General features: G+C 33.9%; 1 protein-coding gene across 3 annotated transcripts in view; it reads right to left on the bottom strand.

The window, feature by feature from the left end:
• Window positions 1–12,748, bottom strand: part of LOC117172328 (patatin-like phospholipase domain-containing protein 2) — a 65,184-nt gene extending 52,436 nt beyond the window's left edge. Inside the window, exon 1 of one of the 3 annotated variants that reach the window (XM_033360120.1) lies at window positions 12,132–12,748. In XM_033360120.1, coding sequence (XP_033216011.1) covers window positions 12,132–12,291 — 160 coding nt within the window. In that variant the 5' untranslated portion in view covers window positions 12,292–12,748. The remainder of the gene's footprint in view (window positions 1–12,131) is intronic. The other 2 variants (XM_033360118.1, XM_033360119.1) reach the window with 2 other exon arrangements.
• Between the last annotated feature and the right edge of the window lie 627 nt (window positions 12,749–13,375).

The raw sequence follows: 13,375 nt of genomic DNA, 5'->3' as shown, positions 1-13,375 counted from the left end.
TTGTTTCCGGTAATGGACCAACTATGTCCATTGCGATCTTGTCATTTGGTTGAGTTGGCATTTCTGGGATGACTGCTTCGACTTTGGGACGAATCCAAGTCAGTTTTTCGCGTTGGCATACTTGACATCTTTTAACAAAGTCAATTGCGTCTTTCTCCACATTTTCCCATGTTGTTTGTTCGCGTATCCTCCTGATAGTTTTGTTTTCGCCGAAGTAACCTGTAGCTACATTTCCGTGTGCTTCCCTCAATAGATTTTGCTTCTCCTCTACATTTAATTGTTCATCAGGTCGCTCGCACAGAAAAAATGTGTGTTCTGCGAATTTGTTCTGAAGTAAGAAATTTAACATATCTCCGATGCGAACTCGTTCGGTGATGTTAATTAAGGGATCCTCCATGTGAAATTTAAATATACTCCAGGATTTTTTCTGGTGAAGTCTTTAATTTTGGTGTAGAGAAGTTTCACCCATTCCTCTTCGTTGTATTCTGGTAGTTGAATCCTCAGCAAAGAGAAAATATTTTGCTTGCTTATTTTAATCCAATTCTTTCCGTTAATTACCGGTTTAATTTTCAACTTATTAGACATACGGTTCTTTTTCCAGTTGGCGTACTCGTTGGGGATTTCTTTTTCATCTTTCGGTTCGTGATTTCGCAATCTTTCAGAAATCAATTCGTTATCTACACCTGTCGTTGGTGTTCCGGTTCCATCGACTTCTTGAGGGTTATCTGATCGATTTCTGCATTCTCCTGCGATTTTTCTGAAATATTTTTTTCTTGAATCGAATGCATTCGCGAAAGTGCGTCAGCTGCCGCATTTTCCTTCCCTTTTTTGTAAACGACCTTGTACATATACGCTTCTAATTGAAATCTCTATCTCATTAACCTGGAAGAAGAGTCGAGTTGAAAAGCCATGTCAAAGCCTGGTGGTCTGTTTGTATCACGAATTCGCGTCCGAGAAGATATTGACGGAGGCGCTTAACTGCCCAGACGATTACTAGAAGTTCTTTTTCGGTAGTGGTGAAGTTTCGCTCAGGATCATTTAGTGTTCTTGAGATGTAGCAAACTGGATGTCCCTGCTGAGATAGAACTGCCCCCAGCCCGACGTTGCTTGCATCAGTAGTCAACGTGAATGTGTCCTTAAAGTCTGGATACCTTAGAACCGGTGCTGAGCAAAGGGCATCTTTCAGTGACTGAAAGCTTGTTTCGCAAGTCGATGTCCAGTTGAAGGGTTGATTTTTCTTTGACAATTCAGTTAGTGGTTTAGCTATTGTAGAAAAGTTTCTTATACATTTTCGGTAGTACCCGGCTAAGCCTAAGAAGGACATGACTTCTTTTTGTTTCTCGGGCCTTTTAAAATTTTGGACAGCTGATAATTTATAGGGGTTTGGCTTCACTCCATTTTCTATGATCACATGCCTTAGATATTCTAGTTCTGGCCGAAGAAATTCACATTTATCCGGTTGAAGTTTAAGTCCGGTAGCCCGTAAGCGTTCAAATAGGATAACCAGATTTTCATTGTATTCTTGTATTGTACTTCCAAAGACAACAATGTCGTCTAGGTAAGCAAAGCATTTTTTCCGATTAGTCCTCTTAATGCTATATCCATCATTCTTTGGAATGTTGCCGGCGAATTCTTGAGTCCCATCGGTAGGCGATTGTAGTGAAAATGTCCCTTATTTGTAGAGAACCCAGTGTATTTTTTTGAGTCCTCACGCATAGGAATTTGGTGAAATCCTGAGCTCAAATCAAAAGCTGAAAAGAATTTTGCTTTTCCGAGTTGGTCCAAGATTTCGTCGATCACCGGAAGTGGGTAGGCATCTTGATCAGTTTTCTCGTTCAACTTCCTGAAGTAAATGACAATCCTTCACTTCTGTTTTCCAGATGCATCGCGTTTTTTCGGGACTACCCAGAGTGGTGAGTTGAATGGTAAGTCCGAAGCTTCTATTATCTTTTTAGTTACCATTTCTTTCACTTGATTAGAAATCTCTTCCTTGTGACATTCTGGATGTCGAGGTTGACGTATATTAATGTTAGCTTCATTCTTCAAAACTATTTTGTGCGGCGCTAGGTTGGTGCATGGTAATGGATCTCCTTGTAGTGTGAAAATGTCGTGATATGAGATAGCTATCTTCTGTATATGGGCTATGTGAACATTTTCGATATGTTCGAGCCTCAAATTTTCATTCAGTAATTTTAATCTAGCATTTAGTTCATTCTGCGTAATGTAGGTTATGCGCTCTTCTCGTGCCGGGATAAGATTGATATATTTATAGTTTATCTCTTCGTCGCTCAGTCTTAGGTCCATTTCTGTTTCGTTACTGACAGGGATTTGAACTTTTGAGTCAACAATCCGGTAAATGGAATTTGGAATGTAGGGATTGTCTTCTATGATAATGTGCCCTTGCTTCTTGGTTGTTTCCACGGATATGATTTTTATGGTGTTCTTTGGGATAAGGATTCCGTCATACTCCAAAGGGTATATCTTATAGTCAAGTTGGAGGGATTGGTTGGATAAGTTAAACTGATAGGAGTGCAGGAATGGTGTTCCGATGATGCCTTCCTCGGGTATTGGAAACTTTTCTGGCAAGATTACAGAGATGTTCTTTCCCTTGAAACTTAAATTTCGTGACTTCTCTTGTCCTGTGCTTGTCATTTCCCATTGAAAACTCTTTTTCCATGGTAATCCTCTGGTGTTTTTTATTAAGACAATTTTCTTTTATTAAATTGATCGATGCACCGCTATCAACTAATAATTTTACCGGTTTTATTGCTCCATGTAATTGTCCTCTGATAGAGTATAGTCTTCCGGATATTGCTGATACTCTGTCTCCGGGCTCCTTTCCGTTTCCTGGAACTCTTTCTCTTTCTCTTCTTGGGTATAGTTCACATGATTTGGAGGTCGAGTTCCCGAGGCTTTTGTGTGAAAATTTCTTTGTTTAGAGAAACATTTATTTTCGGTATACCCGGGTATTTTGCAGTGACTGTAAAATAACTGGAGTCTCTGCTGCAAAGGTATGCTGTGATTTGGAGGATTATTCATTGAAGGGTATTTTTGATTACTGAATTGGGAGTTTTGAAAGGAGTTTTATGAGGGTTTGTACGGATAGGTAGTTGAGGCTTAATTGTTTTTTGATTCACGAATTTTGCTCCGTTCAGCTAACCATACTTCTGATTGGATTGCCATTTGTTTAGCTTCTCTAATGTCGTTTGGGTTTCTACTCGAAACTCAGTCTGAAAGCTCTTCTCTTAAGTTCATAATGTGTTTTTCTAAAATAGTTTGTTCTTCATTTTTTATACGAATTCTTCTTTCGTCTATTTGCGAATTTTTTGATTGTTCAGCATATAACAGGTCATGCATTCTTTGGTTAAACTTTGTGTTGAAATTCTTCGTGGTTTCTCCCGCTCCTTGAATTATTTGTGAAAGTTTCGTGCGATGTGTTTCCAGCGATTCTGTTGTACCAAAATTAGTTCTAAGGGCTTTAAAAAGATCATCATATTTTTCTATCGATAAAAAGCGAATTGCTTTCTCGGCTTCTCCCTCGATTTTCTCTGCAATGATCCAGTCCAAGAAAACTCCTGGATTTGTGCACTGTCTTTCAATTCTCTTCACCAGGGCGATGAAGGGTTCAACTCCCATATCGTCTTGTCCATTAAATTTTTTAATTAATTTAATCTCGTCCCTTGCAGGGATAGTTTCGTTTAATGCTGTTCTACTTTCAATTCTATCATTTAACCGCTGTGAAAGCCTGTCTCTTGTGAGGATATCTTCATTTTGAATTGTTGCTCTTTCCTGTAACAACCTTTGTCGTCCTATTAACGCGTCATCATTGGCTGTTTCAGAATCTGCATCGTTCTCCCTCTCACTTTCGTCCGACGTAACCAAATCCAAATTATTTGCAATGGAACGTATTTCTTCCTTACGGCTATTTATTGCAAGTTCTATATTAGTCATCCGGTCTGATAATTTTTGTAACATTTGAAATATTTCTGCGTTTGTTGTTGAAAGTTGTGATTCGGGATTATTTGTTATTCTTGAAGTGGTTGGAATTTGATTTTCTCGGGAATTCTTGGTCTCTGCAGGTGTGGTTTTCTTAATTTCGTCCGCCATGGTTTTTTTCTTTTATTGAGTGTGTATAAGTGTGTACCTAAATTATTTACTTCCCTACCAATGTTAACGGGTGTCGGGTGTTATGTCGCGTCACGTTATTCAAACTCTATATCGTTCGGTACATGAATTTACTCGCGTAGCGTATAGTCCGTGGCGACGTCAGCCGTCCAGCCAGTGACTATTTTCTAATTTAAATTCACTATTTGAAAACGAAAGTGCTACAACCTTGGCCAAACATTGTGAATCAATCGATGAACGTTTATTAACGAAAGGTCTAGTCTCGCGTAGTCGACTAGCCTTACGTGGGCGTGGAGAGTCGCGACAGAACACTCCTTTTATTTTGTCTAAAGACAAAACATATTTCCTCTTCTTTTTACTCACTTGAGATCCCCAGGGAAGACAGTTGGTGGCTGCTGCAGTAGATCTTCTCGTTCTGGTCAGCCGTGGGTTCCCGAGTTCGTGAATTCTGCAATTCCAGGTGCCAACTTGGTTGGGTGACGTCTCGCCTTTTAGTCTTGTATTGTTTGCAAGACAAGGAATCACTACTGTGAGCGTATTTATTTCAGCTCAGTATGTGTTTTCCTGATTATTATATTCCGTAGAATGGTTCTTATTGATACTTTATAAGAATGATGTATCAATCAAAAGTATTCTGGCATGGATCGCCAATTTATGTGACGGTCTGAATGAAAAGTCACTTTATTTTAATGTTGTCCTGATACAGATTCGTAGACCTGGTCAGATAGTTTATTAATTGAAACACAAGTTGCAGCCGTAGCAGTCAAACAAGGAATGAATCTGTGTCCCAGGCCCTGCAGGGTCGGTCCCTGGAATCCAGAGTACAGGCGATATCCCTTATCTTAGAAAGGGAGGGAGTACTATCTCTTCTAAGCCCACGATACTATTCTATTTTAGGAAAAAGCGTTGGTAAAGCTAGAATATTCTTTCTCATACGTTCCCACTTTACAAGCCGTCATAAAGGAATAAAGTACAATGCACAATATGTATGCTAATAAATAAAAGATATATCCTATTTCTTTATTAAAAATATAATTTCTAACGCTGAAGTTTTTGAAAATTCCTTGGAAATAATGTACTCGTACTGTCAATTTGGTAGAGCATGTCACGCCGGACATTTTTATCAATTTTTCCTTTCCTCGATATTGGAAATACATAAGAATATTTTTTCAGTATTTTTAACCCTGGAATTAGTACACCGAGGCACTAAACATCAGTCTCAGCACTGATTTATTCCCATTTTTTCAAGAAAAAGCATGAACCTCCATCTTGTTTATAAAACATTAAAGAATACAACGTCAAATCCAGGTGGCGGCATGGCGCGACAAGAATACAAATTTGATAATCGTGTACATTATTCGTTTTCAAATGCAAATTCGAAAATATAATTTTTTTTAATTGTACTTGTATTATTAGTAATTTTAGAGTGAATAGCTTCCCATTCAAAAATATAACAAATTTAGTGGATGATCCTATTGAACCTATATTTTGAAATTTGTAACGAAGCTAATTGTATAATCCAAAGTTAAAAGGTTTACAAAATGCAGCATTCAAATTCAGGCCTTCAGAGCTGAACAAAGTTGAGTTCTTCAAAATTAAACAATTTTGTAAATAGGCTTTCAAACACGGTTAATTTTAAATTTTGAAGTGTTATAAATTAGACAATTCAAACACATATCTTTCAAATTTAAAAAATTTATAATTGATATGAATTCTATTTATAATAGAATGAAGATAGTAAATAAATCATTTATTTACCGCGTTTAAATAAACAATATTTCCACCTCACGGGCACGTTCTTATTATGCGCGCGGCGCTTCGCCCCAAGTTTCAGAGCGCCTAAGGCGCGCGGGTACGCTTTCGCGCTCGTTTTCGAACGTTCCATGCGTATGATTTAACTACATTTTTTCAAATATCAAATGAAAACTGTGATTTTAACTTCTAAGGAATTACAGCCATTTTAACTACCATTTTTTCGATTTGTTTCCAAAGAAGGTTCTCAAAGCACCTACGATTTTGACGATTATATTCTCACTACGAAACTCGCGCTCGATAATTTGTATTCAATTGAAAAAAACTTCATCAAGATGATTAGTAAATCTTGTTCAAATATACTAAAAACAACGCTTCAAACTTACGAATCTCTTAAAAAGAAAAATCTAATATATTTTTGAAATTTGTATTGATAATTCTTAAATTATTAAAAAAATCTTTTTGTTCCTTTTTATGAATATTTAAAAATTGTTGAAAAGCATATAACTTTTTAAATTTTTGTCGAATTTAAAAATGCCATGAAGATAATTTGCAATTCTTTTTGCCGTGTACCAGAAATTTGGACAGAAAATTTTAAAACTCATAATTTTTTTCAAATTTTAAAACAGCTCTAACTTTTTGAATTTTTGTTTAATTGAAAAATTTACCTGAGATAGTTTCTAAATATATTTGATAGCTAGTGAAGAATTCAAATGAAATTTCCTGATATGCGAACAAAATATTTTTTCTATTTCTTTAATACTTTTAAAATTTTCGAAATTATATAACTTTTCTAATTTTTATCAAAATTCCAAATTTTATTAAAATAATTTGCAAGTCTTCTATTTATCTATAAGAAAATTTGACAAAAAAATCTCAAATGTGAAGAAAAAACATTTTCAAATTTTGAAAATGCCCTCAACTTTTTAATTTTGGTTGGGAATATCTACTTAACAAACTTAACCTTCATTTTGGGCACCTTAAGAAGTGCATAAAAGGCTGACTCAAATGAACAAATCCTTCAAAAGTTAGCGTGGCTACAACATTCAGGTAACCATACGTATAGACAGATAGACACCAACAAAATTTTATGATTGTCGGACTCTGTGAGTGCCGAAACGTAAAGATCCTTAAAAAACCAGAGCTCGAAAATTTAGAAAAATACATTACACTCTCATGAATGAGAATGTGAAAATGAGTCATTCATTTAATTCGATGAGACAATGCATATAATCGGAAACCTGTACTTTGTAACATAATCTTATGGTATATCTGCAATCTTTTATACTTTACATTAAACTGTATTATGTATAGCCAAAGTAAGAAGAATAACAGATTCTGTAAAAAATATGAAAATTTATTTGAAACCACTCTTAAAACTGTTGGTGTAAAATAAAATATCAGGTTTTTATTGATTTAAACTTAAAACTTTTAAATATGAACTTTCCAAAAATTCAAAAACTTATTCAAATTTAACAGGGTTCATTCTTCTGTAAACTCGAGTTGGAATTATATTCGTTTACAATAATCTCAAAAATGATACATATATTTCCAGTTACAATTTGCCTTCTTCCTGAATAAGAAAGTTTTCTACATTTCATATTGTTCAAGTTCCTCAATACGCTTCTTGGATAGCTAATACATCGCCACCAATTCGGAACTATCGGGAAGAAATTTGAATTCCAATTCAATATTAGCAAGAAATCTTTATAGTTAATGAGTCATTTTAGACTTCAGTATAATATTTGTAATTAAAATGAATTCATATACCCTGCTCTTTTCTATTAACATTGCTCTGATAACTTTGAGATACACAATAGATCGTGTGTTAGGTGGCGCTGTTGTCAAGGTCAAACAGGTACCCTACAGGCGTGAAATTTAATTCAATTTGTCATTGCATTTTGATCCATCTTTCTTTAGAATGTTGCATCAGAGTCACACATTAAAAAGAGTTAAAACCTGAAAATGAAAAAAGTTCATTTTCAAAGCTTACACTGATTGAATTCACAATTGCAAACTAAGAAAGTACCTTAAATTACACGAGTAACCGAAATTCTTTTTCTCGATAGCACTCTCAGAAGATAAAAGGTAAAAAAGCACAAGTTGATACATAAATGGCAGGGGTGTGCAGAAAACACGAAACTTCCGTGTCGACTTTTTCAGGTTTTCTTAAACCTTCGAGAACCCAACATTTTCGGGGCTTCGAAGATATTCGGGATTACAAATTCAGGAAACAATTTTTAACAAATTTAATTGAATTCAGTAACTATGAAAGATTCAAAAGAATTCAAATAAATTGTATCAGTTTTCGGAATTGAAAAAATTAGATTGTTGATAATACATTTTGAGTGAATTTAGAGAAATTTAAAATAAATGAGAAGAATAAGATGAAATTCAGAAAACATAAAACCTGAATTCAAAAAGACATCGAGTGAACTGAAAATAGTTCAAAATCATGGAAAAATTAATAGAATTGGGTAGAATTTAGTGAATTTAGAATTCAAAAAACATTAAAAGGATTTCGTATAAATTAATAGGAATTCTAGGCAAATTACAAATGAATTGTAAAAATATTTGAAAATCTCTTCAAATCGTCGAAACCCTACGAAATCACTCATGTGTGATGAAAAATTCGTTGAAATACAATAAAATATTGAAAACCCATTAAATTATGAAAACCCCTGGAAATCCCTTGTAATTGTTTAAATCTTTTGAAGATGTCTTGAAATCTATTAAAATACCCTAAACTATTTCAGTCTTTGAAAGCCTTTAAACTACTGAAACAAGTAAAACATTTCTGGAAATCTTTTTAAATTTCTTAAAATATATTTCGAATCCTTTGATGCCTTTTGAAAGCCATTGAAACTTTAAATCACTTGAAAATGCCTAGGAAATTGCAAAAAAATACGTTACAAAAATTTAATTCTTTAATCATTTTATCAATTGATCCCCATGATAAATTAAATTAAAACTTTACAAAATTAAAAAAAATCCATTGCATTAAGTAGAAAAGAGTAAATTATATCAAAAGAATTCCAAAGAATTTAGGGTGAATTCCAAATCTCTTCAAATCTTTAAAACTCTACAAAATACCTCACTTCTCATGAAAAAATTGTTCCATATCTTCAGAAATTCTGGAAAATTCATCCTAAAATATGTCAAAAGCTTTTAAAATCACTTAAAATTAATTAAATTAATAAAAAAATTCCCTAAAATAATTTAAATTAAAAGCTCCTAAAAATGCCTTAGAAGTTTTAAAAATACCCTAAAATCTTACAAATTAATTCAAATTATTAAAATCTATTAAATAGGTATAGACCTGAAATGAATAGTGATTAACCCGGCGAATTTATTTATTGAATGAAAAGTGACAAATGTGCTATTTTAATTTGAAAAAGTAACTGTTAGGCAGCCCTTATTTTTTTGAACAGTTACTTCTCAAATAAGTTCTCTGATTTTTGTTATTTTTTTCAATGCGCCCGACTCGAAAAGGGTACCCACAGGGACCAAATCTTGAAAATAGGGTACTTTACGGACCTTAACTGAATATACAGTACAATAAGGAATATAGGGACCGGTCTGTGCGGCCTGATTGAAAATTAAAATCCCTTGACCTGTTTTTTCGCGCCAATAATAACACCTTAAAGGGTTCGGATGGAAAAGGTTTGAAATAAAAAATATTGACATGAACAGTTTTAAATTTAAACGTACACACTTAAATAGTCAAAGATACGAAATTCAAAAAATGGACAATTTCAAATTGAAAGGATTAAAAATAATCTATAAACATTGAAAGTTTTTTAAAAATATTAAAAATATATTTCACAAATTTAAATTGTTTAAATTTACCACTTTAAACTGAAACATCTGAAATTGAACTATTTGAATCAAAAACTTTCCAATTGAAAGCATGTAAAATTAATCAGTTTAAAATTGAAAGAGGTAAACCCTGGCTTTTAGAATGTAGCTGAACTTTTCAATTTTAAAGGCATTTGATTTTAAAGCATTTACTTTTGATCACCTAAAATGTGAACTTAATTACATTTTTTGGATCAACTAAAGCCCACACGAAATGATATATCGAGTTGAACATTTGGGAAATTAAATAAAAGGTCCGAAAGAACGTTTGTATAGTCCGAATTTTGTAAGTTATATTAATAGTAAATATGGCATGGCCTTAAAACATTCAAGGTTTTAAAAAACTTTAATTTCAACTTCATTTTTATTTATTTGCTTTTACATCATTTTATTTCAAAACAAGAAATTAAAGTTGAAATAGCCTTTTTTCTAATCCGTAGTTTATATTTGACGAAACTTTTTTTTCACGGATATGCACGAAACGATGAATAACAAATTAAGAATTAAAATTTTGTTTACGATCCTATATTATGGAACATTCTACAGAGATCAAAACAGCCTACATGAGCATTTGCGTTTTACAATATGAATGATTTATTCCCGATTGGCCTATTCTAGACATGACCTAGTTATCTATGTAAATAAACTAATTAAATCAAATGAAATCGAGATAAAGAAAACTCTTCCTTGTGGGATAGAATTATAAAAAAATGACAGAAATGTGTGATACGAGCTAAAGCTTACGGAAGGCTATTAACAAATAATAATTCGGAAGTAAAACTACTTCAAGATTAAAGTGTAAACAAAATGAGCAAATAGAGCAAAATTGTGTAAGCAGTCGAAAAAGCCACTTTCATCATTTGAAGAATCGATATCAAATTTTTAAATTTGATCTAATATTTTATTTAATTTTAATTAAATACCTATATTATTTCTAAAATTAGATGAACTTAAAGCTTTTAGCTGCATTGGGAAATTTCGTTTTGATGAGATACTTGAACCACTTGTAACTTCAAGATGGAGGGGAAAGTCAAGACAAAGAGCTATTCGAGTGCATTCATTGTGATAGAACGCATATTCTCTGATGAAAGCAGTTACAAATAATTGAAGCATGAATTTATAAAAGGCGAAGAGCGCTAAATAACAGTGTCGAGTAGAAATTGAGTTAAAAGTAAAATGACAAATAACGTGAACATATCAATCTTTTATCGCCTTTAATTCGATTTTTATCAAATTGCCTTTAAAGGTGATCGGTTTACATGTTTATGAGACCATTTGTGAAATCATAAAAGTATTCACGAGTCTGATAAAAATTTCGATGAAATACACTACATTGCGCCTTTATCCCTCTACAAAAAGTCTTGATAAAATTTATCTACTTCCTGTATTCAAATATCTGAGAAAACCTTTGATGTTTCCCACATTTTTATTATTGGTTAGATCCAGTCTACTTATCCGAAATTTCCAGAAAAATAAACAGCGCGTTTAACAAACAAAAAATAAGTAGTTCACGCATTTAAAGTATTTATTTTACCGTTCAGAACTTCAAGTACATCTGCAAATCTGCAATGTAAAAATTTATTTATCGGAGTCAGACGTATTGAATTGTTTATTTTTTTGAGAACTTACCTCCAAAGTATTTATAACTTTTTTAAGAATTTCAAACCGTTTTGCAATTTTGTACGCTGAAAAGTAAAAATTTTCAATTAAAAATTCGACACTTTTGAGGTTTTCCCCATTTTCACTACTATGTTTTAAGGAGAAAAACTGAACATCCAGGATTTACCGGATTTCAAATCGGTTGTTGAATTAATCACGCTGTACATATCACGCTGGTTCCGAGCTTCGAAGTGAACATTTTTATATTTTAGCGTCCAAAATTGCAAAAGGTTTGTAATTCCAGAAACAGTAATTAAAAAATGAATTTTAGAAGCTGAGCTCTAACTTTAAAATAAAATATTACCAAATTTAATAACGGTACAAAAGTCTAGAAAATTGTATTTTTTGTTTTTCAAATGGAATTTTCGTACATTTGGCGTCTTAATGATTTAGATTAAAAATTGAAAGATTGACAGACACGTCTGACTTTAGTTAAATTATTTTACTTTGTAGAATTAGAGTTTTTCGTGACTTTTTTTAATTCACATGTATGTGCCAGCTTCCTGCACCTTTGGACGCTTTGCAATTCGAAAATAAACTTTCGAAATGAAAAAAAAATGGAATAAATTTACGTGAGAAATAAGTACAAATAACCTTATTAATTGCTATACATGTTAACATATTTTTTAAATAGGCCTCAAACCTACTTTCGCTGGACGAAATAAAGTAGATTATTAAATAATGAAAATATCAAAACTTTTTTCTTCCGTAAACACTAGAGAAATGAGTTCACTCACCGAGGGGTAAATCACAAAGTAGACAACATGCTGCTATAGCACCAGCTGATGCACCGCTAATCTTATCCAATAACAAATGTGGTGCATATTTCTTAAAACACACGGCGACACCGACGTGGTAAATACCGAGGAACCCGCAGCCGGCAAACGACAAATTCATCGTTGCCTGTAAATACGAACTTGACCTTCTTGCTTCCTGAGAACCGAAAGTGAGGTTATGACCATAACCAGAGAAAACTCCACGACTTCACGACAAAGCCGCTCCCACACCACTACTAAGTTCTGACCGATATTGACTACCGAGTGCTACTGAGTACTGATCAACTGCTGCGTGCTGCGAAGACTACTCTCAAAGCGGCAAAAAAAATCGTCACCGAAAACAAACACTTGTGACGTAAACGAACTGGAGATTTGCCGCGAATTGTTGATTGGTCGTTGGGCAATTACGTCTTCGACGCTCATTCAAATATTCAGTATTTACTGTTACACTATTCGCTTCTTCAAAGTTTTGAGTTTATAAAAATATGTAAGTACGCGCAAACCCAGTTTATACATTTTTGTCTTAAAATTGGAAATGCGCAGTGACACGTGTGATGTCAATATTGAATGTCAAGTCGCCCTTCTAGAAATAATCATTTGACATGGACATTGGAAACACGGGACTAGGCATGCCATTTTGGGGTTGATGCAATGAGGGGGGAGATCCGCCATCTTTTGATGTTCCGAGACAAATATGGCAGCGCCCACATGTTTATATTTTCATACACAGATTGTTGGCAAAAATGATCGTGCGCATAATCAAGTGGCACATCGTAAGATAGCGGCTCTGCCTACTGATGGAATTCTCTCCCCTCCCGAGGATTCAACCCCGCTCCCCAACTTAGGATGGCATGTCTAGTCCCGTGTTTCCTATGTCCATGTCAATTGAGATCGATAAGAAACAATATAACTAATATCAAAGATATTAGATCCAAGCAAAGATATTATAAACGTAGATGCGGTGCGAGCTTAGTTACCCGCCATAAATATAGACAGCGCGTCCGGCGATAAAAGTCACTTCCCCTCTACCCTCCGCTCCCCGTAAATAGCACAATCCCATACAGTTTGCCAAGAGCCACTTGGAGCGCTGTAAGCAACTCTCAGCACACCTTCGAGGCGCACTGATGGTAAACTTAGCTTGGACAAGAACCATTTAAATTAAAATTAAATTGCCAACATTTCATAACAAACGTAAAATATCCACG

This window comes from Belonocnema kinseyi, chromosome 5 (genome assembly GCF_010883055.1).
Source record: "Belonocnema kinseyi isolate 2016_QV_RU_SX_M_011 chromosome 5, B_treatae_v1, whole genome shotgun sequence".
NCBI lineage: Eukaryota > Metazoa > Arthropoda > Insecta > Hymenoptera > Cynipidae > Belonocnema > Belonocnema kinseyi.
The sequence above is the reverse complement of the archived record's forward strand: the minus strand, read 5'-3'. Positions and strand labels throughout refer to the sequence as shown.